The 27,848-nt window shown below is 47.8% G+C and overlaps 6 protein-coding genes and 1 non-coding gene across 7 annotated transcripts; 5 read left to right on the top strand and 2 right to left on the bottom strand.

Moving 5' to 3' along the window:
• Nucleotides 1-2,829: 2,829 nt before the first annotated feature.
• On the top strand, nucleotides 2,830-4,131 carry BDV27DRAFT_163920 (cytochrome P450; the record flags this gene model as incomplete). Its single annotated transcript, XM_032073614.1, has 6 exons — nucleotides 2,830-2,959; nucleotides 3,016-3,149; nucleotides 3,256-3,312; nucleotides 3,371-3,546; nucleotides 3,611-3,960; nucleotides 3,995-4,131. 6 exons carry the CDS (start codon nucleotides 2,830-2,832, stop codon nucleotides 4,129-4,131), a joined length of 984 nt encoding a protein of 327 aa, XP_031921162.1.
• Nucleotides 4,132-6,736: 2,605 nt separating this feature from the next.
• Nucleotides 6,737-8,509, top strand: BDV27DRAFT_169782 (FAD-binding oxidoreductase; the record flags this gene model as incomplete). Its single annotated transcript, XM_032075123.1, has 6 exons — nucleotides 6,737-7,112; nucleotides 7,184-7,390; nucleotides 7,459-7,791; nucleotides 7,865-8,034; nucleotides 8,097-8,315; nucleotides 8,369-8,509. The coding sequence occupies 6 exons, from the start codon at nucleotides 6,737-6,739 to the stop codon at nucleotides 8,453-8,455; spliced, it is 1,392 nt and encodes a 463-aa protein (XP_031921161.1). The 3' UTR covers nucleotides 8,456-8,509.
• Nucleotides 8,510-11,303: 2,794 nt separating this feature from the next.
• BDV27DRAFT_74316 (DEAD/DEAH box helicase) lies at nucleotides 11,304-15,511 on the top strand. The gene is made up of 3 exons (XM_032077459.1): nucleotides 11,304-11,698; nucleotides 11,879-12,373; nucleotides 12,428-15,511. The coding sequence occupies exons 1-3, from the start codon at nucleotides 11,635-11,637 to the stop codon at nucleotides 15,220-15,222; spliced, it is 3,354 nt and encodes a 1,117-aa protein (XP_031921160.1). The 5' UTR covers nucleotides 11,304-11,634; the 3' UTR covers nucleotides 15,223-15,511.
• Nucleotides 15,512-15,879: 368 nt separating this feature from the next.
• Nucleotides 15,880-15,969, bottom strand: BDV27DRAFT_t227. Its single transcript has one exon. It is a non-coding gene; the product is annotated as a tRNA-Leu (tRNA).
• A 963-nt stretch (nucleotides 15,970-16,932) lies between these two features.
• On the top strand, nucleotides 16,933-21,923 carry BDV27DRAFT_169781 (putative multidrug resistance protein; the record flags this gene model as incomplete). The annotated part of the gene is made up of 13 exons (XM_032075122.1): nucleotides 16,933-17,145; nucleotides 17,203-17,598; nucleotides 17,635-17,731; nucleotides 17,793-18,019; nucleotides 18,072-18,216; nucleotides 18,288-18,422; nucleotides 18,485-18,609; nucleotides 18,720-18,723; nucleotides 18,760-19,520; nucleotides 19,585-19,747; nucleotides 19,824-21,156; nucleotides 21,216-21,690; nucleotides 21,792-21,923. The coding sequence occupies 13 exons, from the start codon at nucleotides 16,933-16,935 to the stop codon at nucleotides 21,921-21,923; spliced, it is 4,206 nt and encodes a 1,401-aa protein (XP_031921159.1).
• A 358-nt stretch (nucleotides 21,924-22,281) lies between these two features.
• Nucleotides 22,282-25,228, bottom strand: BDV27DRAFT_138257 (1-phosphatidylinositol 4-kinase LSB6). Its single transcript, XM_032069188.1, has 2 exons — nucleotides 23,521-25,228; nucleotides 22,282-23,468 (listed from the first exon to the last, which is right to left on the bottom strand). Exons 1-2 carry the CDS (start codon nucleotides 25,018-25,020, stop codon nucleotides 22,614-22,616), a joined length of 2,355 nt encoding a protein of 784 aa, XP_031921158.1. The 5' UTR covers nucleotides 25,021-25,228; the 3' UTR covers nucleotides 22,282-22,613.
• Nucleotides 25,229-25,555: 327 nt separating this feature from the next.
• On the top strand, nucleotides 25,556-26,480 carry BDV27DRAFT_138255 (uncharacterized protein). Its single transcript, XM_032069187.1, has one exon. The coding sequence runs from the start codon at nucleotides 25,886-25,888 to the stop codon at nucleotides 26,117-26,119; it is 234 nt and encodes a 77-aa protein (XP_031921157.1). The 5' UTR covers nucleotides 25,556-25,885; the 3' UTR covers nucleotides 26,120-26,480.
• The last annotated feature ends 1,368 nt before the right edge of the window (nucleotides 26,481-27,848 follow it).

Raw genomic sequence — 27,848 nt, 5'->3', positions numbered from 1 at the left:
ATCCAAAGCTTCTATTGGATAGCAGGATTGAAGTTAGTTCTAATAGATAGACTATTAATAAAATAGGCCTTCGCTGGCTTAAAAATCTCTTTATTCCTGCTATTATTAGTCGTACGACTGGGAAATACTGTCTTTTAATTATAGACAGCCATGGCAGCTATCTTATATCTCAATTTGATCAGATATACAGTGAGAATAATATTATTTCTATCTATATACCTGTACATTCTTCCAACAAGCTACAGCCTTTAGATATAGGCTGTTTTCGGTCTCTAAAAGGTACGTACGACAATTTAGTAAAGCAGAAAATAAGTTTAGAAGTCAGTTATATTGACAAACTTAATTTTCTACAGATTTTTCCAGAGGCTCGCAAAAGTGTGTTTATAACAGAGAATATTCAGAATAGCTTTGCAGGTACTGGCCTAGTTCTATTCAATCCAGATAGGGTACTAAGTAAGTTGGATATCCAACTGAAGACCCCTACACCACCAGACAGTTAGTCAACCAATTCCGCGCCTAAAACACTCTATACTACTAGGCAGTTAGAGAAGCAGGCATCTACAGCAAGGAAACTACTTAAAGAATATGCTCAAAGCCCTTTTTCTTTACTAGAAGCACGATTAGACAAGATTATTAAAGATCATAAATTAACTCTTAATAAGCTTATTCTTGTAAAGGAAGAAATACGCAAGCATCGTACTAATAATAAATAGAAAAGCCAAAAGCAGAAGAGATCTGCTAGACAGCTAGCTATAGAAGAAGGTGTATCTTTCCAGGAGGGCCTAGAGCGATTTCAGTATGAAAATAAGGTGCAGGCAGCTCAGGATACTATTCCTATAGATCCAGTGCTTTCTGCAGTAAGGCCGCGTGTACGAGCGCCACCGCAGTGTTCTAATTGTCATGTTCGAGGACATACTAGAGTTAGATATCCTAAATCACTTAGTAATTAATTTACATATAGAAATACAGCTGTTTTGGTAAAAAAGGCTCTAGTAATTGGCCCGCAGACGGAAATCGGTGGCGGGTGGCTATCCCGCTTGTGTGGCCATCCCGCTAGTGAAATACGTTACCTAGAGTATGTAATTTAATTTGAGCTTTTCCCGAGGTTATTTTGATCTCATTTTAGCCGTCGCGTTTTAGCCGACATAGCATGAAGCATTGGTATACTGAAATATTATATGTTAGAAAGCGCTGTAAGAGTCTTCGAACAGCGGAGTAAACGACACTTTTCTGATTTCTATATACCAAATGGAGACTCCCTCCAAAAGGTCCGCTCCACATTCAGCTCATCCCCGTAGTCTTCATCGAATGCATCACGCATAATCATCTCCAAAGCCTCATTGTTGATTATTCCGAACCTTGCTTTCGTAAACTCCCAATCCACTACCCCGGACAATCTACCTTGGCTAATTAGAATATTTTGTAGAGTGAAGGTCCGCATGACTGAAGAATGACTTGTATGGGCGTGAAAGCACCGGAGTGACTGCGTTTCTAGTTTCAGAGGATGTGTGCTCGGGAATCAAGTACAAAGTGAAATCTAACGTCTCGGCGAGCTGTCAGTGGCCGGTACCTGCGAGACTACATGAATAATGAGGGCATCGCCCTGCAATGGGATCAGGCTTGGCACTCTGGAGCGGGACTGCTTGCTGGACTGCCATGAAGGCCTCATTCCATTTTTCTAGATAGTATGGATCTGTTTCCTTTTCAAACAAGTATGAGAACATGTTATGGATAGGAAATAACTCTATCTCATGGCTACTCTGAGCCGTTTATCTCTTCCTTGTTCGTGAGGGTTGATCTAGTAGCTATGCTTCTCCATTATCTACGTTGGTACCTCTTAGGGCTTCTCAGATCAACCTTGGACTGTGATGATGGGCTGGTTCCCCACTAGCTTCTTAATACTGAGGCAGCCTTAGAGGCCAAACCCCAGTTCATTTTGGTCAAGACTTGAACCAACCCCTTATGCCGTATGAATCCTAAAAAGTACTATCTCATTTGTTGTAAACTTATCAATCAACGAGGGCTGTCTTGGATAAATCTTAGCTTGGTTCATAGCGTAAAAATGGTCAATGTGATCATGTAATTAGTACTACATTAGTGTGAAGAATGTAACCGAGCATTAAAGGGTACAGTAGGGGACTGGCCAATTGATTTGAACGTGGTTACCGGACGCTGCATGAATTTAGGAATCAGAACTTCCCGTTACATAAGTTCATAATTTGGAGAAGAAAGAATAGAAGGCGGGGGAATTAAAATTCCGCACCAAAGCTAGGTCGGACTCGATATTTTCGGCTCCATGAACAGACAAACATGCTAGAATTCGACGTTTTTGATGCTCCAGTGGGCACGCAATCTGGTCACACATAAAGTAAAATATGCAACGATTGCAACTTGTTTGTTTTGCTAGAAGGTTGAACATTTTAGGAAATGCCTTGACTCGATGGAGAGGACTGCTCCTTCGCGCCGGAAGAAACAGCCGCCTGCGTCGACAAGGCCTATAAACATGGGTAATTGAGTGTGTATTCACATCCCCGCGCGCGAGGGTCTGGGAAGCAGAGTATAGATCATGGTGTGGACGTGATCTATTATACCTCCCTATATCTACCAAAGTAGAGAAATCGAATATATTTGACAACTTCTCTAGAAGTGACTCTGATTCCCCTAGTAATTCTACCTTAAAGACATTCAATGACAAACGTAGTGTATATTGATATCCGAGGCTTAGAGCCCTAAAGCCTAGAGCCAAAGAGGAGGTCCAAAGGCCGAACCCTGATCGTCCAGCCCTATTTATCCTCCACTTTTCTCCACCTCCACCTTCACTAGGAGTGGATGTGGACCAAGATCCACGGCTACAAAGTACCGGCCTTCCATCAGGAGACCTATCTCTATGAATGGTACTATGACCTTTACCAGAGTGGCCAGTTCACCTTCCAACTCAAAAACTTGCATCGCAAATATGGTATAGATCCCACGCCCTGACGGACGGGCGGATGCAATCTAATCGTTCGGCGACAGGCCCAGTCATTCGTATCAACCCCGACGAGGTCCATATCGATGACCCCGATTTCTTCGATCAGGTCTTCAGCCAGGCTAATGGCCGTGCCGAGAAACCCTTGCGCGTAGCGGAGGCTTTTGGACCATATCCAGCAGTATGCTTCCCCTTTGCAGGCAATGCGCTTCACCTATTCATTGCCGGTATGAGGTTCCCAATCCTGATGTCATGGAGATATACACTCATTAGACTTCACTGTTTAGGACCGTGTGAATAGGATCCTCGCTCCAGCCATGGCAGATATTTTAGATTTCCGTCGGGTAAGACCACCGGATCGGAGATCCCATTAGATACAATCACTAACGGCAACCTGTACAGGATTTATCTCGGCAGGTGGAGGCCATTCGACATGATGAGGATACGGCCTACAAGAAAGCTGGCCATCGCACGGTCTTCCATGAGCTTCTAGACAGCAAACTTCCCCCAGCAGAGCTGCAGCGCAATCGGCTGCGTGATGAAGCGTTTAGCTTGGTGACAGCAGGCTCAGGGACCACGTATGCCCTCCCATATCTGACATCCTCTTATCATGTTAGGCCTTCACAGATTAACTCTCCATAGGGCCTATGTGTTGCGTGGCACGGCATATCATATTGCCGCCAACCCCTCCGTGCGACAGCAACTACATGACGAACTCGTGGCCACCATCCCAGATCCCCAGCAGTTTCCCACCCTGACCACTCTTGAGCAACTGCCCTACCTAACAGCCGTGATACAAGAGGGACTACGTCTATGTGACTCCGTCACCCACCGGATCAGCCGCCAATTTCCCGACCAGCCGCTTCAGTGCCGCGGAATCTTCATCCCCGCCAACACGACCGTGGGGATGACAGCCATGCTCACCCATCTCAACGAGACAATCTTCCCCGAGCCTCGCGTTTTCCGGCCTGAGCGATGGTTGGGACCCGACAGTAGGCGACTGGAACGATACTTAGTGCCCTTTAGTCGGGGGTACGCGCTCTTGTCTGGGCATGAATCTCGCCCGTGCAGAGCTCGTTTTGATTCTCGCAGCAGTCTTTCGTCAGTTTTATTTTGATGTATCAGCCGTACAACGGGAGCGGGGACATCGATGTGAGTCGTGATTATATTCTGGGGGCGCAGGCGCGCGACACGCCGGGAATCCTAGTGATGGTGAAGGAGTGTTAGTAGAAGGCTGTATTGGTTCAGGTATACTCTAAAATCAATGTCGACCAGCCCAGGTAGCACTCGGTGTATAGAGTAATTACCGCGAAAATCGCCCTACAATGAAGGCAGTATATATAATTGACAGTGATTGTGAGCTGTGCTTCTAGCGAAAGGGGAAGCTTCAGAAGCACTATATGCAAGACGAACTCCAAATACCCCCCCATTTAACTGTAGGTAACACATTTCCCGAGTCCTTCTTTGAGAGTAGTATAGCTAGGAAACTTCCTTGCTTCGTATTCTTTGTCGCACCCTCCAGGGAGTTGGTGGTGCAGACATCTTCAGCATAGTCCCCATCATTGTGGCAGAGATGGTCGAGCCAGCCATCGCGACAAATTTGCTCAACAACACAGCCAAAAACGAACTGACGACCCAATTACATGCCCATGTATTTGCTGGCATTCTGGAGATGTATCATCCATGTTCATACTGTCGACGTCCGACCAATCGATCGTGCACGCTGCTTACGGGAAGGCATATCACCAGCTCATGCTGGGATTCTGTGCAGCGGAGGTTGTTTGCATTGGCGCTGAATGTGGGAGTGGCCGATGCGACGTTTGGCGTAGCTTGTATGTATATCTCCGGTTGTTTATTTTGTTTCTTGGGATGAGAACCTGCCATGATGGTAAATTAACTTATAATAATGAATCAATTCTACCCCATGCATGCTAAAAAATGGTTGCCATCTAATTACAGGGCAAAGCATATCTAGGAAAGCAGTATCTGTCAAACATGGTTCTTGTACGGAGACTGAAGTTTGGCGCGCTTTCAATATTATGTGGATGATTGGATCAAGTGAGCATTTCGACTGGAGCCAAGACACGCGTGACGTGGCAGCTCGTGTGTGGGACACGTTATAGAGATTTATAAATTAGTCTACTCGCCTTGAAACAATGAGTAGGGGGCATTGATAGGGACACATACACGATGACCACGACTCGACAAGCTCTCATCGACAAACCAAAGGGAACCACCACATATCGTCTTGGTCAAACGTTCCTCCTCCACGTCTTCTGGGAAGCACCTAGTCAAAGGGCAGCACAGGAACTCCTGGACGCTCTATCCAAATGCGCCGCCGCTACCCATCGTGATACGCCATGCGTACCCGTGTACTTATTCCGCCTTAGTCATAGCAACGAATGCACCGCAACCTTGACGATTAACGATCACCCTCAGCTACAAGCTGCCATCCGGAAGCTTCAGATCGGCGTCCCCCGTCCAGCTGTTGAGGCTGACCTGCGGCGCCGTGGACTAGACCCTGCGTTGTTAGACCTTGCTCCATCGGCGCCGTTGCCGGCGGAGTTACAGAATCAACCTGTCATAATCGAGTTTACGGAGCTGTATTTAGACCGTGAGGCATTCTATGACCATGTCGGCTCGAAAGATTATTTAGCAGCCTACGAATCCGTGATGCAACCCGGTCTACAGAACCGACAGTGTACTCTGCGCTTGGGTGAACCCACTCCGGACCTCGTGGAGAAGATTTTGGATCCGATGCTAAAGGAAACCGTGATACCATTGACATCGTCATGTTGTCTTTTTCGGTCCCCGGCAACGGCAGTAACGGGTGCGACACTGTATTCTCTTGATTTGAGTGACCAAAGTGAAGAGAACAGCGACTATCGGGCAGCGATTGCTGGTCGTTTGACTGATGCACTGGGGGAGGAATGTATCTCCTGTGTTTCATTTCCACACCCTTGGCGTCTGAATATTTTGCGTCTGATGTGCGTCTCACTTGGGCTACCGACGAGAGCGGTGTTGGAGACAGTTGCGGCAATGCAGCTGGTATCTGGCGAGGTGTTTTGTGATAATATGAGTACAAAGCGGGTACGCGAGATAGCTCAGCAGGTCAGCATAGGGGCGACTCTTGTTGTTAATGCAAGTGAACATGTGGGATATTGGTTACATGGCCGTGTAGCTGAGTTGAGGCCGACAGAGTAGTAATGTGGTGAAGGGTCGTTGATCAGTGTTGGAACTTGGAAATCTGGGTTTTGCTCAAGTAAACGATGCAGCTTCTTCGCATATCGAATCTACTCTGTAGAGAGTAAAATTGATTTGAAAATATCCATATGGTATTTGCAGCAGAATTTCAGATGAGTTCCTTAGGGTTGGGAATGCCTTTTGGATCCCACAGTTCGGACTTCCGAACGAAAATGGCAACCCAGCGATCCGCGGTTCCACCTTCATTGCATTCACTGGTAACAATACGAAGTCATTTCACTGGCTCTGAGCTGCTAGTCGAGTGATGATGATGATGATGATGATGATAATGATGCTGATGATGATGCCCATACTCGTCATGTACAATTTGAAGTTATTGGACGAAACACCGGATATTTCTGGTCCACACTAATGCAATCCCTACTCCGAATAGTTCAACCGGACAACCTGGCCAGAAAGACTGCGCCAACCGCGTCCTACTTATAGTGTGCTCATAGCATTGCATTACCCATACACTCCCTCGAACAATTATTTTTCCTAGCATAGTACGAGCACAAAGTGAACATGGTTAATGAAGATCAACTCACGACCCTGCGGTCGCTGTTACGTCCCAATGAAATAATCACTCCAGATTCACCGGAATATCGACCGCTGGTTCAAACATGGGCAGCACAAAAGCAAATGAACCCTCGCCTTCTCATTCGACCCACCTCGGTTGAGTCTCTAAGCAAGGCCATTGCCTACCTATACTCCTCGAGCCTGGATTTTGCCATCTATGGACATGGCTTCATGTCCGCATCAGCAAGGGACGTCCTCGTGAACACCTCGTCCTTCGATGATTTCCACCTCGATAGGCATTCTGAATTGGTGACCATCGGTGCCGGACAGACGTGGGCGGAGGTTTACCAGAAATTGCAAGATGCAGCGCCGGACTATGGAAGTGAGATTATATATACTGCCTACTATTCAGGATTTGCTTTCAAGTTCAAGACTGACATGATTTCGTGAAAGTCGTGGGGGCCCGTACCCCTTGTGTAGGAGTCGCAGGCACCATTATCAGTGGAGGCTTTTCATGGCTCTCGAGTGAATATGGCTGTATTTCTGACCCGGCGAACATGTTAGATGTGAAACTGGTCAAGTACGACGGCTCGATTGTATGGGCCTCCCGGGAGCCGGAGCTACTGTGGGCACTCCGTGGTGGTGGAGGTGGCTTTGGTGGTAAGTGACGTTCACAATCAAATATCACCTAAATCCTTCTATATATAGTGCTAATACAGATACCATAGTGGTGGTGCAAGTTGTGCTCCGAGTGTTCCCATATCCCCAGAATATCTGGGCGGGTCCCATTCTGATCCCCCGGGAGCAGCTCCACCAGGTGGCGGAGGGTATTGCAAAATTGGTTTCCGAGCCAGTTGATCCAAAGATCACCATGTTCCTATATGTCGTCAAGAAACGGCTGTTAGAGTCTATTGGGACGGACTCGGACATGCTGGTGATCCATGCCTTTGACGCCCACGGTGAAGCCCACGGCCGGGCCAGCTTCCAATGGGCATTGGACATTGCTGGAGCTGTTGATCAAACCAGAGTAACTACTTTGGCTGGAGTTGCGGATCTACAAAGTGAGATCATGAAGCCTATGGATATCCGATCCCATTTCTAGCTACATGAACGTTAGGCTGATAAACTGTCCAGACAAAGCACATATAGTCAAAGGTTCCATGAAGCAATTCTGGGCACCTTTACTACTACGTGAACTTTCGAAGGAGACCATTATCAAAGCGATCCAATGGTCCGAGGACATCCAACATCTAGACGAGTCGCTCGCCGATTGCACTTATCTCATCTTCGAGATATTGAGTTCGGTAAGCGGAACCAAATAAGCGTACACATTGTGAAATCCAGTTAACCCCCATATCCCATCTAGCGTGACCCAGCAGGATCAATGGCGAGCTGTGCCTGGCCAAGGCCTCCTGGCGGAAAACATATTCTACTCCTCGGCACCGGATGTCCTTCTGGCGATGGACCAGATAAAGAGAAACTTGCTCGAGATCTGGCCATTGAGGCAGCGTCCAAGGTTTTGGGGGCAGATGCAGAGGTGCATTACCTGCCAAATGGGTTTGAGGACTTTCATGATCCTAAAAAGGTATGGTTGAGTCCAAAGTAGCTATTTGGTGCGTTTCTCATGCGAAGAAATAGATTTGGGGACCTCATTTCGAGAAACTGCGCGTCTTGAGGAGACGATATGACCCCCATGGCAGATTCAAGGCAGCGGTTGATATATAGGCGAAAATGAAACATAGTTTTGTTTTGGGTGTCATCTGGTAGCTTTCGTGGGAGCTCAACCGGCATAGCTTGTGGGGAAAGGCTATACGTCAAGAAAAGATGTGAATTAACCTTTTGACTATGTGCTATTCCTGGCTCGGAGTGATCACTACGAGCCTTGAACAAGAAAAGTATGCGAAGGTATATAGCCACATCAGTACATTTACAAATACGGTAGCGATATTGACCGTTCTATATAATAGAAATAAAAGCAATCAGAGGAAGGAAACATGCCTACCTCTCTTCATGCCACAATAAGATGCCAACACTGCACGTCATATAACCTCCAACCCACGAACAATGCTTCTTTTCATCTCGGTATCAAGCCACATACGTGGCGGAATCGGTGAGATACTTAAGACGTGATAGTCTACAGCGCGGCGGGCTCCATGATGCTTTCATTACTAGCCAATAATACCTTTGAGTCGAATAATAAGGGAGTCTTAAAAATAGGCCATTCGTGTAGGTCCAACTTGTTCGCAGATAAAGCCCGCGTGGCCTTGGGGTTGAATAAGCGCCCATATTGGGAAGTTAAATACCATTTTGTATATTAACTGCATCCAACAGTACAACCTGATGAGACAAGTTGTTGAGTGGGGAAACACGACTTATGTCACTATAATTCCCAACATATGAGGAACCTATACTATTGCAACGATCTCCCATTGAAGGAGATTTACTCTATCAGGGTAGATGTACATGAACTCTGTATATGGGCTAATAACACTGTGACATTATAGTTGGTGGGATGGTGAGAGAAGCACACTGGATATCGACCGAGGACTATGTGAGTGGGCCATATATATACGGAACTTACTATTGGTGTCACTGTCAATTAATAATTAACTACTAAAAGGGCTGTCACCTACCGATATATTTCCAGCCATTGGTGAGCGAGAAAATTGCTTTGGGCAAAAAGTTTTACAGAAAGCCTCGTCTGCCCTATAAATGTCTATACAGGGAGATCTATAATTCCAACAAGGACTCGTATGGTGCTTATATCAGAATCCTTTCTGATTATCTAAATCTGGTGCCTTTCCTTGGGTTGGCTCTAGGGTGGAAATGTCACTACATCGGCGGGTTATACGTCACCCTGACTTTCCAGGCAAATAAATATTCTCGTGTCAGAGTCGAATGAGATAGTTGGGTTGATTGATTGGCAACACTGCGCTGTTCTTCCTATTGGCCTTATAGCTGGGATACTCAAACGTTTCTAGAACTACGGTTACTCTGATTTAGAGGATATAAGAATGCCCCTGCTCCATTTAGATCTCCCACCAAGCTTTGATTCCTTAGTCCCCTCTGAACAAATATCGGTGCGCGAGATCTAACAGGAAAGGTTGGTTCCAAGAGACATGTATGTAATACAGGATGTCTGCTTGCTTGCCAAAAGGCTCTTTCCACTCTCCATTAAGTAGACATGCTAGTCCTTCCTCCTCTCGCCTCAACCTAGAGTATAAATTTCTATGACTCGTGAGTTATCCTAACTCTCAGTCAAATCCCTGAGCTTCGGAAGTCCGATCATGATAGGGATAGCGCCGTCTCGGTCTGATCTTCTTGGTATTGCCGACTTAAGTCTCTTAACTTGCTCTTGATCCCCTGTGTCCAACATATCACCTTTATCTGGCAGCACTAGCCGTGGTTAGCTTGATAGTGGAGGTTTATACTCTCCAGTAACCCTATACTACACTTGATTAATTTGGCCTTCCCCTTTAGGGTAAACAAACCCTCCCCGCCTACTAACCTGGTTATCACGCCCAAATACGGTTAGCGTGTGGCTTGAGTACGGCTGAACGGGCGGGAAGCCCGGAGTTCCACATCCTTTGGTCGTAGATCTATAAGGATACTGGGCTCCTATAGCACACATGATGTGTGAAGAGAGGCGTCTTCATGAAGCTGATATAGGGTGTCGAAGTCCATGGAGTGAAGACTAAAGCAGACGATCACTCTGGAAGTCATCTTGTCTCATGAAATTTTGGTCACGTGAGCTGGACCTTCTTTCTGAGGTTGTCTTTTTAAGAGCATGCCAGCTATCTCTACGAGGTGAAGAATGCACAATACTTGCAAAATAGTTGATTGACAAATAGTTGTCCCCCCAGTGGGGATAGTTCGCCATAAACAAAATCGCGGACCAGTAACGCAAGGTTCCTCTTGGACTAGTATGGCCATGCGAATCGACCAACCGAACGCTTATACAATCTGACAGTGGGAAACCTGTCATTTCAGCTCTCAGGTAGCTGGATTGCAGAGAATGGGGTCTGGTATATGTTTCATACTAAAATGATGCGTTTTGTGTCGACGAGTTGTCCACATTCTAAGGTAGCAATAGAATATTGTCATTCCGCTCTATGGTCCAAACCGCAGGGAAATATTTTACCATTAGGATTCAATCAATTGAGATTTCCGGCCCTCGCACGAATTTGTTAATGTACACGGCCGATGGTCAATGACCCAAGCCATTCGAGCAGTTCCATTTAAATGAGTAATCGTCGCGATCTATAGCGATGTAAGTTAGCAGGAACAGTCCCACTTGGTAAACACTAGAATTGTGATTAAAAAGACATACGCAGCTCCGATACAGATAGAGAGGAAATTAAATACACTTCCAACACCTACATCAAGTGAGGAAGTGTTGTTGTGGTCCTTGTGTTGTCATTGAGGCAAAAGTGACGACGACTTGAAATCCTCAAGCAGTTTAGCGCGTGATCTGTGATGCAGGTGATCCCAAAACTAATTGATCTTATCGGCGCGATATCGAACGAGGCGGAGTCCCTCTTCTTCGTCTTCTCTTACGGTTATTTAGTACTTACTAACGTCACGCCCCTCTCTTTGCTTTTGTCTTTCCCTCCCCTCGCTTTCTCTTCTTCACCCTGTTTTCGACGGGGCCTGGCAAGCCTTTATGTGGAGTGCGCAATAGAGTGCTTTCACAGGTCTCTCCTTACGTTCCCTCCGCATTTCCACCTTTCATCTCGTCATAACCGAAGTCTATGTTGCAGCCTCTCCCCCGGTCGCGATTTCCTCGACCGCCCTTAGCGCCAACGAGTCACTTCGCCCCGACCTTTGGTCGTTTTTGTTTGTACTGCGCGACCACGATCGAACTCGCAGGCCTTTGTCGGCTACTTGCATAAGGGGCTTGCATCATGGCATCTAACGCCGCCATGCTGTTGGACCCACGGGCCCACAAGAAACAACTACAAAAAGATGGTAACGACCCAGAACCTGTTCCTCCTTCGTTATACAGTCAGAGCGACGCGAGTTTGGGGGCTGCATATGAGCGATTAAGCTTTCCCACAACGTCCAGAGACTGCCCCGCCCCTCCCCAGGATCCCATATTTATGAACCCTAGTCTTGTCGACACCGAAAGCTCATTTATCTACGAGACAGGCTCCCAGAACTCAGGCTACTTGAATTCCTCTGCTGCGCCGGCAGGCACGGCTTCTACGGCACACCGTCTTCTCAACCCGCAACGTCGACAGCCCTCCAATAAAGGCAGCCCGAAGTCGAGATCGCGACCACAGTCGGTTTCCTCGCGCGGTGGGGATAGTGCAAGGGAATCCCCACAACGTAGCGATCCGTGTGGACCTGATGTGGATGTGGTATTTACAAGCGTGCAGGAGGAAACCAGTGACGGGAAGCGGAATTCCGATCATGTCGATGAAGTGCGCCATGGGAACCTCATCGAGAATATGTATGGCGTGGAAAGACGGCTGAACCAGCCGTACAAGAAGATAAAGACAGAGAAAGACTTGGCTCAAAGCGGGAAAAAGGCGATGTTTACGTCGACTGGGACCACCGGGTTGGGTGAATGGATGAAGGACGGTGAAGAGAAGTCGAATTCCTCCACACCAATCACCCCCAACGTCGTTGACTTGACAATTGGTGAGCAAAACACAGGTTTTTCGAATAGAGTATTATTGCTAATGGCTGTTTTAGATTCCTCCGCTGGAGCAACTGATGACGATGATCTACAAGTCACGGGTTCAAATAATCTCAGCATCCAGAGAGTTTGCTATGGCAAGCTAGAAAACGCAATGGTGCAAGCAGTACTGGTCCCAAAGCCTGCAGCTCAAACCATTTTTGGGGACTCGGCACACGATTGGCCCTCAATCAAATTAGGAGTGCACCGACAAACAAATCAAGGCAATAATCGGATCGAGGTTGCAGACCCCCATGGAAAAATATTTGGGGCAATAGATCCCAAGACCGCTGTAGTGATTGCTCCTCTTCTCGATTCACCTGCTTTGAAAGTTGACGTTACCGCTCGGTTGGACGTTCGAAGGCGACTGGCAAACGAATGGCCGTGGGCACCTTGCTCGGCCCTGTATCGAGCGTCTATCAACCTCTACGGCCTTCGGAAGGATGCCGAGCTAGTCGGAAAGCACCTTGGCCAGAATAATGTCTGGCTTGGTACCCCGTTTTCTGTAGAGCAGGGCGTCCCTGTATTCAACCCACACGCTGAGAGAAGGCGCGCCCAAACGGCCGCATCCTTCCTACCAAATGTGGCTGCGAGGGGCCGATCAACCGTCAACTACGAAGTCCGCACAGCAGAAGAGGTGAACGATGCAGTGATGAAGATGTTCGATCAACTCCAGAGCGCTGAGAATATACCCGAACTAGAACCTCCTTCGCTTCTGTCAACCCCATTGCTCCGCCACCAGAGGCAGGCGCTTTGGTTTATGACTGAAAAGGAAAAGCCGCGCAAATTTGGGCCTAGGGAGGAAGACAATAACTCACTTTGGAGGTTGGAGCATCGTTCGAATGGGGCAAGGCGGTATCGAGAAATCATTAGTGGCATCGTCCGCGATGACGAACCTCCACAGAGCCTAGGTGGTCTTTTAGCAGATATGATGGGTCTTGGGAAGACTTTGAGCATTCTTTCTCTTGTCGTATCCTCTTTGGGAGACGCCCGCGAGTGGGCAAATATGGCACCAAGTTCAGACCTTATTCGAAATCTGCCGGGCATCCGCAACACCAAAACGACACTTCTAGTAGCTCCCCTGAGTGCTGTCAACAATTGGACATTCCAGGTCAAGGAGCACCTAAAAGAACATGCCATATCTTACCACGTATTCCACGGGCAATCGAGAATCACCGATGTGGATGAGCTGTCTAAATATGACCTAGTTATCACGACATACAGCATTATTCTCAGCGAGCTCTCCGGACGAGGGTCGAAACGAAATGGGAGCCCCGGGAGTCCGTTAACGAAGATGAATATGTTTCGGATTGTTCTGGACGAAGCCCATACTATACGAGAGCAGAGTGCAGCACAGACACAGGCTATTTTCAAGCTGAACTCTCAGCGGAAGTGGTCTGTAACTGGTACACCTATTCAAAATCGCCTAGAGGACCTTTTCTCGGTGACCAGGTTTCTTGGTTTGAATCCCTACGATGACAGAGGGCAGTTCGGGATGCATATTCTGAGTCGATTCAAGACTGGAGATGCCACGGTTCTAGCAAGCTTGCGAGTGCTTGTAGATTCGTTTACACTGCGCCGTGTCAAGGACAAGATTGACATCCCCACCCGGTACGACAAGATCATAACGCTCAATTTCTCTGAGAAAGAGAGGCAGCTGCATGAATTCTTCCGACGAGAGTCGAACGTGATGATGAAGGTAATTGCCGGCGAGGATAAGACAGCACTGAAAGGTCGGATGTATCATCATATCCTAAAGGCAATGGTAATTTTACGCCAAGTCAGTGCCCATGGTAAGGAGCTTCTCGACAGTAATGATCGCGCAAGGATTAAGGGATTGAGCGTCCACGACGCCATCGACCTTGAAGAAGGCGGGAATGATACAACAGAGCTGGTAGATAAGAAAGCGTATGAGATGTTTACCTTAATGCAAGAGTCGTCAGCAGATCTGTGTGCCGTATGTGGCAAACGTCTTGAGGATCCAAATACTGATTCTGGTACCACGGACCGCCAAGCACCAATGGCGATCATACTTCCTTGCTTTGATGTACTTTGCCCCGAGTGTTTCTCTGGTTGTAAACAAGCGTTTGACAGCCAAACGGGGCCATCAGTTCATGACATCAAATGCCAGGTATGTGATGGATGGATCCCTGTTTCATATTCCACCATCACCCCTGGAGGGCTACAGGACTATATGATGGGCCAGGCCCAGGCCAAGCAGAGCAAAAAGCAGGCAAAGACCCTAGGAGAGTACGAAGGTCCGCACACGAAAACCAAGGCGCTAATGGCGTATCTATTGGATACGGCGGATGAGAGCAAGGGTTTAACGGACGAACGTCCTGTCAAAAGTGTGGTGTTTTCTGCGTGGACGTCGCATCTGGACTTGATCGAGATTGCGCTAAAAGACAACGGCATCACGGGCTTTACCCGTTTGGACGGGACGATGACCCTATCAGCTCGCCAAAAAGCCCTCCAGGAGTTTCACGATAATAACGACATTACTATCCTCCTCGCGACTATCGGTGCCGGTGGCGTCGGTCTAAACTTGACTGCTGCATCTCGAGTCTATATCATGGAACCGCAATACAACCCCGCAGCCGTGGCACAAGCAGTTGATCGAGTGCATAGAATCGGGCAGACGCGCGAAGTGACTACAGTACAATTCCTGATGAAGGATAGTATCGAAGAGAAGATCTTCGAGCTGGCCAAGAAGAAGCAGCAATTGGCCGATATGAGCATGAACCAGAGGAAGCTCGATAAGAGAGAGGTGCAAGAACAACGGATGCGTGAATATCGAAGTTTATTCAAGTGATACTAATACCCTGTTTTCCACGATTCCCCTATTTATTTCCGGTATTTCATTTGTTTCCCTTTTCGCTTTTTCTACCTGCGTCCACCTTGATGCGCACACCATAGAGACGGATACTGCAATCGATACAAACATGGATAATACCTGATACCCAATGGTTTACACTCGGCGTTAATATATCCCCCGTGGTTTTACATTTGCTTTTTCTGGCGCTTGCTACGAACACAGAAGATTTATACAGCATAGTGATACACGGATAAATGCGATACCAAGAATTTGCTCTTTCCATAAAACGTTTCTACTACTAGGGTCAGAATTTCAAAGTCATGCCGTCGTAAGCGAATCGAGGTGTTATACGTCTTTAGTAACTCCAACTGAGCTGTGCGGCGATCTAGGTTAGTGATCATATCTATGTCTTTATGAAGACACTTTACAAGGACCCTTGGCGATAAACATAAGGTGCTCGCTGGTGAAGTCGACCCAGCATATCCAAGGGAGATTACTCAACAGCTTGGCCATCTTTCCATGTATCCGAACCAACAAGTGCTAGTAGGTATGGAGCAAGCTTGGACAAAAAATAGTAAAAGTGAAAAAGAAAAACAAAGACACACGGCACCGTAATCGCTGACAGCTACGGAAGTAATAAAAACCAAAAAGACATGACAAGGACGGGATTCGAACCCGCGAAGTTTCCCACTGGTGATTGGTGAAGACCTAAAACCAGCGCCATAACCACTCGGCCACCTTGCCTTGTAGTGTTAGTAATGATTTTCATTAATTGGTAAATAATAACAATGAAGATAACTTCCACTCTTAATAACCCTAAGTTACATTTGTTTCTAACCATAGCACATCTCAATGTTCACTATATAAACCAGTATCATTCTTCGCTTATTAGTCACCATGTAGTCTTTCTTATGCTCTCCATGACAATACAACTAAATATATGGAATGACTCCCGGCTAAGCTTGATTAATAAATCTCGTCTTTGCACATGTATTTAGTTATTGAGCTGGGAATTAATAGTTACTACTCCGTATACCACACCCAATGCGCTTTATACTTGGAGCCGTTCAGGCTGGCAACTCATCCCAGTGAAAGTTAATCGATGTAATGACATACAGGCAATATTACATGCACTACTTGCAGAGCAATAATTCAGCAAGGAAAGGACTATTCCTGTCTGTGAGTTGTTTCACTGAGTCGAGCTGTCACCGAGAGCCGCTCCCGTCATTTTTTTCCCTGTAGAAACTTGTATGCATTGACACAATTCAGGGCAAACCTTCTCCTTCTTCCTGTCTAAGATAATACCGTTGGGCCCCCTTTTAAGAGTATAGATTATAGAAATATAACAACGCGAAGGGGTCTCCGCAAACAAAGGAGGCTGATCTATTGGTGACCCCCAAGAATGTTCGAGAACCGTGCTCATAATATACCTATAGTATAGCTTTATGACAGACTTAGACTATAAGTACTTTATAGTAGCCCTAGAAGACGGCCGGATTGGGTGAGATGAGGTCTCATAGGCCAACACAAATAAATCATAAACCTCCTCCTCTAAAGCCCCGTAGTTCCCCAATCCATACAGGGATTCTTTATTCAGGCAGCATTGCGGCGCGTCATCGCCTTGGCGAGCCCTACCTACTATTTCTATGGCTTCCCTACGATCCCACGGTATTACTTGACCATCACTCTTTCTCCCGCATCCAAGAAATGGCCAATGATTCTACCGTCTCGTGGACAGAAGACGCTTTAGGGCCTGTCAGTAACTTGCGTGGGTTTGACTTTACCTTGACCTTCGAGCAGGTTGTCCTGTCAATCATCCCGTCCACAGTCTTGCTGCTAGCAGGACCACCTCGACTGCTCTATCTCACTCGGTGTCACTTAGAGACCTGTTCTCAGCAGAAGAAGTGTCTCTACAAGCTGGTGGGAACGATCTCACAAAGTACTTCGGAATTGTGACTCCTGTCTGATGAATTCCAGATCGCCTCATCCATCAACCTAGCTCTACAAGTATCCTTGCCGGTGTTATGGAGCGTATCACCATCCTCACGGACCCCAACGAGCATCCCCGCCGCCTCTCTAAGCCTCGTCAATGCGATCATAATTATTGGGCTTTCCTATGTTGAAGACCGCAAATCAACGAGGCCCTCTTCTCTACTAACTATTTATCTACTTCTCTCAATACTGTTCGATGCAACACAAGTTCGAACATCATGGCTGACACATCGAATTCCCATGGCAGCGGTCCAGAGCGCCATTACCGGGACAAAACTCGCCATGTTACTGCTGGAGATGCGAGGGAAGGCATCTTACCTCAAGTCCCCGTACAGGGACTATCCTCCGGAGGCAACCAGCGGCATTGTCAATCTCAGCTTTGTTTGGTGGATAAATCGGCTCTTCATGACGGGGTAGCAGAAGCTCATGGGGAACCGAGACCTTGATGATCTTGAACCCGGGCTTGCCTCTGGCCTTGCGGGCGAACGACTTAAGAGAGTGTGGGAGAAACACGGTCTGTTCATCTCTATTACTGGTTGCAACTGTCGCATGTGTAATGTGCTGACACGTTCCAGGGAGCGCAAAAAGTAAGCTCTCGCTACCTTGGGTATTCGTTCGCTGTTTCTGGATGGAGTTTCTCGCCGTGGTGTGGCCTCGACTGTGCTTGATTGGATTCAGCTTCGCTCAGCCTTTTCTGATCATGGCGGCGGTTCAGCATGTAGAGCGACCGATGACTGCAAAGACCCAGAATCGTGGCTATGGCCTCATTGGGGCAACCTTCCTAGTTTATCTGGGCATCGCGGTAGGCCCCTATTTGTGCTATATGTACAGGTCATCTCTCATTGCAATCGTAGTTCTCGAATGTCCACTACAGACAGCGCTTCTCCCGGGTGACCACGTTATTCCGAGGCGCAATGATCGCGTTAATTCATGACCGGACATTAACACACCAAGATGGTCTCTACACAGAAAGTGCCGCGCTCACACTGATGAGTACTGGTGAGTAAATAAGTGCACTCCTATGTCCCGACAAAATGAGCAGTTGCTTATCTAAAAATGGCTTTGGCTAGATGTTGACGGCATCATTGAGCATTTGGAGAACATGAATGATGTCTGGGCCCGCACGATAGAAGTGGCTATTGGCATAACTTTGCTTGGTCTTCAGCTGGGTGCGACTTGTATCGTTCCATTACTTCTTACACTGGGTCAGTCACAGGTGGAATATATACCATCAATGAAACAATGTAGTACTTACCTTCTTATCTAGCATGCCTAATTGGCCAGAAGTTGGTGGCAAACTCCATCGGAAATGACCAACAGAACTGGAACCTGGAGATCCAGACGAGGGTCAAGAATACCTCAGCCGTTCTGGGTTCCACGAAGGCAATCAAGGTCTCGGGGCTTTCAAATGCGCTGGCCCAAAACCTGCAATAGCGCCGTGAACGGGAAGCTGGTTGTATCTCGAGCATTCTTCAAAGGAATAATGTGGCTCAACGGTTTAGGTATGTTGAACCCTGTTTGTACGGGCTGCTAGTCTGACAGTGGCAGCAACTTTGCCCCGAATATGGTCCTCTGTCATCACCTTCATCGTTTATGCGATCCAAGCACGGATCCGAGGTGACGACTCTCTAACTACAGTGAAAGCATTTACGGCGCTGAGTATCATCACTCTCGTTACTACACCCGCAGAAAAGCTTCTCGCCGTTTTACCACAGCTGGCGGCGGCCATGGGGTGCTTTCAGCGTATTCACGAGTATATAACATCGGACCCAGTAAAGGATGGTAGATTAGGACGTGATCAAGCCCTAATGTTGAATTCGGCGATCTCTCCGGCCGACGCAGATGAAGAAGGGTTCGCACCGCGAACTGACAATAAAGAGAAAGAAGTTGCCATCAAATTGGACAACGTCACAGCGCTACCCTCACCAAAGGCAATATCTGTCGCTCTACAGAATGTGACCTTCAAAGTAACGAGGGGCAATCTGCTAGTAGTAACCGGTTTTGTCGGTTCAGGCAAGACAACTCTACTCAAGACAATCCTAGGTGAACTTGGCTGTCAGTCAGGGACTGTCTCTGTCGAATCGAAGCGCATCTCCTATTGCAGCCAGAACCCCTGGTTGCTAAATACAACAATCAAGAAGAGCATCACTGGCCTCGCAGATCACAAATTGGATGAGAAGTGGTACCAAACCGTCATACGTTCGTGCTGCTTAGAGGAGGACATTCGCCGCTGGCCCGACGGAGATCAGAGTGAAGTTGGAAGCAAAGGCCTTACTTTATCAGGTGGACAAAAACAAAGAGTGGTATGCCATAAGGGTCCAGTTTTTGTTTAACTTGCTTTCTTTCCTTTCCACTCTAACTGTGTAGGCATTGGCTCGTGCGGTATACAGTCGCCAGGATATAGCTTTGCTAGATGACATCTTATCCGCCTTGGACATGCAGACTCAGGAGATGATCATTGCACGACTCCTTTCGGATAATGGAATATTTCGCCAACTGGGAACAGCAGTGGTCCTTACAACCCACAACCGTATGTTTTCCTGCCTTTTTTTTTTATTTTTTTTTTGTGCTTTTTCCAAGATTGTTAACCCTTGATATGTTTCTAGCCCAACTGCTTAAGGTGGCAGACAGCGTAATCTCACTTAGTGCAGATGGACAGGTCGAGCTTCAGACAATGGGTATGGATGCCATTCAATACGCAGCTATAATTCGCGGAATAGAAGATACGGGTGCTGAAGAGGGCGGTCTAAAGGAGAAGACTTGTGATGAGGCAGCTAGATCGTCCGACGGCCCGGGGAATGAGGTGGGAAATGAGGATCGAACCAGGCAAATCGGAGATTTATCGGTGTACTCCTACTATGCACGAATTATTGGTCCTTTTCTATGTACCGTGTTCCTCTTTGCCCACGCCTTCCTAGCCTTCGCCGAGAACTTTCCGCGAGTATGGCTAAGCAAGTGGACCGAAGCAGGCGGCGACCAACTTCCGCTATACCTATCTGTCTATATTGTTTTGGCACTGGCCGCATCGGTGCTTGTCCTGGGCTGCATCTGGGCCATCTTCCTTGAACTGATGCCAAAGTCGGCCATCCGTTTGCATTGGCGGCTACTGAACGCTGTCATTCGAGCACCTCTGTCCTTCTTCTCCACGACCGATAGTGGTGTGACACTCAACCGTTTCAGTCAGGACATGACCTTGGTAGATCTGGCGTTGCCTATATCTCTAATGTCTTTGGGGCAATCGTTTTTTGGATGCATCGCTACTGCAGGCTTGATCGCGACAGGCTCAGCATACATGGCCATCACGATACCGGTGACATTGGTGGTCCTATACTTCTTGCAGAAGATATATTTGAAGACCAGTCGACAGCTGAGATACCTCGACCTGGAGTGCCGAAGTCCCTTGTACTCTCACTTCGTTGAGGTTCTTGATGGATTGCCTACGATCCGAGCCTTTGGTTGGCAGGTCGCGTCGACTGAAGTTCTGATTCAGCACCTGGATCAGTCCCAAAAGCCATACTACATGCTATTATGCGCGCAGAGATGGTTAAATCTGGTACTGGATATTGTGGTGATGGCATTGGCGACCATTGTGGTGGCACTAGCCGTGGAGTTGCATGAGAGCACCAATGCGGGCCTCCTCGGCGTAGCCTTGAACAATATTCTGGGATTCAACCAGCTACTATCGTTTTTCATCACATCGTGGACTACCTTTGAAACCTCACTCGGAGCAATTGCCCGCGTGAAGTCCTTTGTAGAGACCACGCCGTATGAGTTTCGGCCCGGTGAAACTTCAGAACCACCAGTGTCGTGGCCTGAGCAGGGAGCAATCCACATCCAGGGCCTCTCTCTTTCCTACCCCAATGGAACGTCAGCATTGTGTGACATTTCGATGTGCATCGCACCGGGCGAGAGAATAGGTATCTGTGGCTGTACGGGCAGGTATGTCTTCCCGCCATCATAAAAGTCTACTACTCTTCTAACGCCGTGTCCTTTCCCAGCGGTAAAAGCTCTTTCATACTCGCCTTACTCCGCCTTGTAAACCCATCCCATGGATCAATCACCATTGACAGGATTAATATCGACAGTATTTCTCCAGCAGCAATCCGCGAGGCCCTAATAGCCGTCCCCCAAGATCCATTCACGCTCCTAGGTACCGTACGGTACAACGCAGACATCATGGCCGCTTCCAACGACGAAGATATCACATCTGTACTAAAGCAAGTTGGCATCTGGGAAGCCATTGAAAGCCGAGGTCTGGATGCCATTCTCGAGGATCACCCATTGTCCCAAGGAGAACAACAGTTATTCTGCTTAGCACGGGCCATTCTCAAGAAACGAACCCGCAAAGGTGAATGTCAGGTCCTGATCTTGGATGAAGCCACCAGCAACCTTGATAGCGGGACGGATCATCGCACCCAACAGGTATTAAAGGAGGCTTTTGACGGCTGCACTGTTGTCAGTGTAGCTCATAGGGTATGTTCTCTTTCCCCTGCTACCCAGGAGGCACATAGCTGTGCTATTTTACCTTATCATCATCAGTCATTGAGGTACTGAGAGCTAACGAACTCAAATAGCTGGACACGATCAGCAACTTCGACAGAATTGCCGTCTTAGACGCGGGACGTCTAGTTGAGTTTGATACACCACAGCGTCTTCTCGCGAGAGATGGACTTTTCCATCGAATGGTCTCAGCATTCGAGGAATAGGGGTTAGATGCACTCCAACATTTAGCTGACGAATATATCCACAGCTAAAACCTCATACCAAACCAAGAATAAAAGAAATCCCTGAATATACCAGTCCCTCTTATTGATATTATATATGCAAGGCCAAGCAAAGCTTGTATGTATCAGTTCCACAGTTTCTCGGGTCAAATATGATAGGTCATTGTGCGGTCTTAGCACGTTGGCTTATTAGTGGGTCTGCCTGTCTGTATGTACACGCATGTAGAGAATTTATGCCATGCATGCGAGAATGTGTAGCGTCGTGTTTCGTATTGCAAATGGACTGTGTTGAACTTGTATGTAGTTGAGCAATGGAGACAACTTCATTAGTATACGTCTGTTTTTCGAAATTTATTTATCAAGGTTCATATTGCATATTCTAACGCTATCGAATGCATCTACATAAGCGAATTTCAAAGGATATCATCCTCTCGGGCCAAAACATAATATTATGGGAGGAGTGACATCAAGTCTATATACAAACATGGAGGTGATTTTCCCAACCAAGGCTGCACCCTGCAGCAACAAGGACTCCTCATGCCGTTTGACATAACACGCTAAATTAAAAGATGATATCAAGATCATGATGACAGATGAAGAGAAGAAAAGAGACCTTCAAGGCTAAATCAAAGGACAAAAGGCGAGATGAGAACATGGCATGTCGACGTTCGTTCAACACCAGGTAAAAACTGGATTTTTACTCTTCACAGCTTCCAACCGCTCAACGATCACTTTGCGCTGATTGCCCTCCATCCCTTCTGCAGCGGCATATCCAAGATCTCCTTCGAGATCATCACTACTCCAGATCAGCTGTGCTTGACCGCGCCCACTGGATATCGAACTGTGCTTTTGATGTTTGTTTCCAGGCCGCGCGGGAAGCGAAGGCCAGCTTTGGTCCATAGTCCGCCCATGTATTATGCTGTCAATGCCATCCTGACTGACCCTGTAGTCGCCAATAGTGGCAGGACTGCCGTTCTGTATTCTTCGTGTACTAGGCTCGTGAGATCGGCCACGTGATAATTCAAATCGGTTGGGGTTGGGCAGTTCATTCGGTGAGGATCCAAGACCCAGAAGATCATTCTCGGGACCGGTCCCCAGCGACATGGATGCACCAATATCCATCTCTTCGTGGTCAGGGTCATAGTCGTAATTCTCGTAACTCTTCACCTTGCGTTTTTGGGCTTCCGTCGATGGTCCACGAAGAGGAATAGCAACAGGGACGTCCACGAGATCATCCCAGACGCACACACGGGTTCTTCGTGTGAGCTCTAGGGGTCCATGGTCAGGTTGCTTCAACGTCTCCACAACGTTCCAAGCCTGTCCCTTCATGACTGCGATCTGTCTTGCAAACATGCTCTCCTTGAAGTCATCGTCTTGAGAAAATACGCGTCGCAGCGCCATCTGCGTACCGCTCCACCAGGATGTTGAGGTCAAGAGAGGTAAGAAATGGTCCCGAGTCTTCTGAGAGAAGGGTTGTCCGATCAAAGAAACCGGAAGGAATAGCCAGCCGAACGGAAAGCTTCGCCACTAGAGGGTGTGAGCAATTTGATGCGATTAGGCCAATTCACAATCTACTTACAGCATCAGGATGTTTCCATGGCCAGGACAAACTGTTATCGATAGCGCCGATCTGAATAGACGCTTGGGGCTCCGACGAGTTCAGAGGAGTGCCAGTGCGACTCACCGCCACCATTGCCTCGTGTCGCCTGTAGGGAAGAGGAGCAGAGCCCGTGCGCTCCGAATTGACAGAAACGGGGCGAGCGGGAGGAAGATGGTCGTCGTCGTCGTCGTCCTGCTGAGTCCCGTTAGGCTTCGGTGGATCGGCGACAATAGACACTTCTTCGGTGTTCCAATCGATTTTGATCATCCAGTTATCCAACCCACGGTCAGTATTGCGCATAATATAATCCAAAATCACCAACTTCTCCAACTCCTCGCGGAATGACTGCTTGAGACCCTCGGTCCAATAGAATCGCCGCTCCCTACTCTCCTCCCTTGGTGATGGGGTTTGTATATCTCCGTTCTCATAATCTTCCTCATCTTCGTCATCCGACTGCATTCCAGAAGGACGGCAAGCCTCGTTCCACGGCCGCTTTTTGCGCTTCGGGGCATCTTCCGCGCGAAAGCCAGTATTGGTCTGGTCTGGCCAGGGATGGTCTCGCAGGAAGAGATTCGCATCCTTGTAGCCCTTAAGAAAAACCTGAAAGCTACCCGCCTTAGGGGGGAGGGGTCGCTTGCCCATCCATGCCTTTCTCCGGTCCCAGAAATCGTAGTAAAATGATTTCGAGGATAGCCACACAATATCGGTGTAGGGGACGAGATTAGTGCGTAGACGAGAGTCGAGGACATAAGCGGCTGCTTCCGAGACATATGATAAGTTAGGAATCAGGCAGGCACGACCAAAGAAACATGGGAACAGGTTTCGATGAATCCATTTCGTCCACTTGGGATTGCGGGATGCATAAGGCTCCTCGTCTTTGGGTTTGAAGACCCCAACAACTTTGCCTTCGCCGTTGCGCGCAAAGTAACTACCAGAGCTTCCCTGAGAAATCATCCGAGGGTGCATCCCCATCCGTATGGCTGAGTGGACACTCTCTACAATGTCCTCGAACTCCTCCCGAGCCCTTCGCGCTGCGCCTTCAATTTCATCCGACTCAAGCTCTTCGGCGGAGATCGGTCTTACACCATTCGGGGGTTGGAACACGGAGTGGTAGATTTCAAGCTTTTCTTCCTCCAAAGTCTTTCCCTTGACCTTGTTGATCTTGAACTTGGAGGCGATCTCTTCGGCCCACCGCTCGAGGCGCGCATTGATGGCCTTGATATCTACCCCAGAATTTCTCCGGCCTCGGCGATGGTAGCCACTCGGTCTCCGACGATGTCCTGGGGGCGAAGACAGAATAGACGCATCCATTTGCGCGCGGGAGGAGATGGGGGCATATCGGGGAGCGGAGTGGGAAGTTGTGCCGAGGGAATCGTGTAGGTCATCGTCATCTGAATAATCATACAAGTCATTGGCTCTATCCTCTTCTTCCTGCGCCAGACGGGCGTAGCCCGATGTTGCAGGTCGGTTCTTCGGCATGGTGTATCTGTGGTCTAATGGAAGGGCCGGGAGGCGAATGCAGGTCGTTGCATTTGAGGGAAGGAAGGAATGGTAGAGAAAGGAAGGAGGAAGCGAGAGAAAGAACTAAAAGAAGGAAAAGAAGAAGAAGAACGAATCGAATCACGGCATTACTCAATCACAACAGAGAAATTGCAAGTAAGAGAAGGGTTCCCTCTGGGGAGTAAAAGAGGGAGGAGGAATTGTAGATTAGGTGGTGAGAGAAGGGAACTTTACTTGATCCCTCCAATGAGCCAATAAGACCGCTGCCGTCATCCACCGAGAACTTGAAGGGCCAACACACACAGAGTACCTACGGTGGCTCTTTACTGTACCGTACCGCGAAGTCCCGTGGCATGGGGCCAAAAGGCGAATAGCTAGTCTAGATCCAGCCACAGAGCGGGTACTTTACCGTACCGCACCGCCACAGCCCTGTCCCGTGTGGCTCCACCGGAGCTTAAAAAAGCCCCTGAATTTTAGAGGATCAACTTCTCTTCATACTTATTTCGTTGCCTATCCTCAGCCAGAATATGCGCAACAGGGCGATCCGAGATGACCGGTCGCGTTCATTTGCTCAAGGCCCAGAACCCGACCCAGCTAGTAAACATACGTCGTGTATACAACCCTCTTTGCTATCGAGCCGGTAGATTTTGGTTGTATACAAATTTGGGGCATGGCAAATCACATACATTGTATCAAGTTTGAACCGAAAGAATTCATGATTTTAAAAAGTAATAACGAATTCGACAGACCCCATCCGAGAAATCGGTCATGTCTGGACTCTGAATCACTTTAAGAACCGAGCCAACCGACAGGCATTAGGGGTTCTATATCTGATATTTCATCAATGCGAAGCTCTGAGCACGGTTATTACCTGCATTGGTGGCTATGTATCACGGTCCATGTCTCTGTTCTTATCCTCGCTCTGAAATGGGTATTACTAACAAGATCATCGATCTATCCATATATATATATATCTATCTATCTATCTCTTCGACAAGAGACGGGCGAAAAACCGGATCAGTGTTATGGCCTAGCTCATGATATTAGCCATCTGCCATCACTAGTGTCATCGAACTGAGGTATGGGACGATCTTTTATTGATTGCTATGCCAATACTAGTACCCTAGCGCTCCTCTCGTGCCTATATGAGCCTATCTAGGAAACACTCAATGAAATTCTGCTACTTCATAAAATCGCCATCTAACCCCCAAATGCTGGGCAAGAAAGGGGGATGCAGGGGCGAGATGCGACTATCGCGTGGATTGCCATTTCATTCATTCCTAGCCCTGCGTGCTGCATACATAGGCGCATAAATCCTAGAGGCAGGAAAGAGTAGCTAGGCAATAAGCACCGCAGGAGCTTCATACTAATAGTAGCCCCGATACCATACGAGATAAAGACACCAACCATATAGCAAATTATTAAAAATAACGTTAATTCGTATGAACAAATACGACTCAGGTTACCAGCAGGGTCCAGCTGATTTAGATTATTACGTTTTATTAATAACCACGGCCAAGCATTGCTGCTGTTCCCGCCGATAAATAACAATCGATAGTGTCCGAGGGACACGCGATAGCGATCCCGATAATCAATCTTTCTCCAGAACCTCTTCCACCTCTTCTCCGTCTCGTGTAACGAACGAACTTCTTGGCCACGACTGGACTTTTCTGTCCTATGAATCAAAGAGGTATGCTCTCCCTAACATTTGCCGCCTGGTTGGCTCGCTATTTCTTCCAATCAGTCTAAATCAATTACTCCTCTTCGTTGTCGTTCCCTCCCGGAGTCTATCTGGTTGAATTCTCCCTATCTCCTCTGTTCAGACCTTTCCCTTTTCTACTGACTTCTTCGGCTTTGACGTCCCAACGCTAAGATTAGGAAAGGATATTTACTACAGTATACCTTACATACGGACAGTCCCATTTTACGTTAAAAAAATCGGGAACATTCCGTATCTTTCCTCCCTTTTTCTACGTGGCTGGTCCTTCCGAACGGCACCGATTTCCCTCTCAGTCGTATACGACAATAATCACGTACTGCTCTCAATTCGGTCAATTCAGGCCGGATTTCTAGGGGGTTTTTCACCACACCATTCACAGTGGCTTCACTCTTGTTCCGGGCGTCGCCCATCGACCCAGCCCTGCGTCCTACCTCGCCATCGGCCTCCCAGTCTCACGATCTCAAGTACAACAATACTGCTTCTTCAATTGACAGTCCGTCCGCCTCTCGTCAGTCGACAACGGACGCGGTAGCGAGTGCATCGTCGGCATCGTCGCAGTATTTTGGAGCGCTTCCTGAGTTTGGTTCTCTGGATAAAAGCCCTGGTAGTAGCGACAGCAACGGTAGCAACTTTCCTGGTTCCCTAGGCCCATCACTGTCAGGACTGTCGGCCCTGGCCTCGGTCGCATCGGCCCCAACTTCCAATCTGCGGTATGTACTTGGAGTGGTATCATGTGCTGCTTTCGCGTTACGCCCATGTCGAAAGCGAACCTAGTACCCTTGAAATATCTATCATCTTACGCTTCTATCCTACAAACAATATGGTCAAGGTTGCGAAACCCTGAGTGACTGACAAGATTTTTACGCGAACAGGAATTCCGGTAGTAATGCGCAGCCCATGACCAATATGACTTACGCGACATCATCACCCGCAGCAACTACTGGTGGACAAGGCAATAGCCCTGTAAGTAGAGCGAGAGTGTCGAAGATTTGTTCTTATCGTATCGTATCTTGTGCTGGCGCTTATCAAGATGCGACCCCATTTTGTTTTTTTTGGCTATTTTCTTTTTTTTTTTTTTTTTTTTTTT

Source organism: Aspergillus caelatus, assembly GCF_009193585.1.
Source record: "Aspergillus caelatus strain CBS 763.97 unplaced genomic scaffold BDV27scaffold_368, whole genome shotgun sequence".
Lineage (NCBI taxonomy): Eukaryota > Fungi > Ascomycota > Eurotiomycetes > Eurotiales > Aspergillaceae > Aspergillus > Aspergillus caelatus.
The sequence above is the reverse complement of the archived record's forward strand: the minus strand, read 5'-3'. Positions and strand labels throughout refer to the sequence as shown.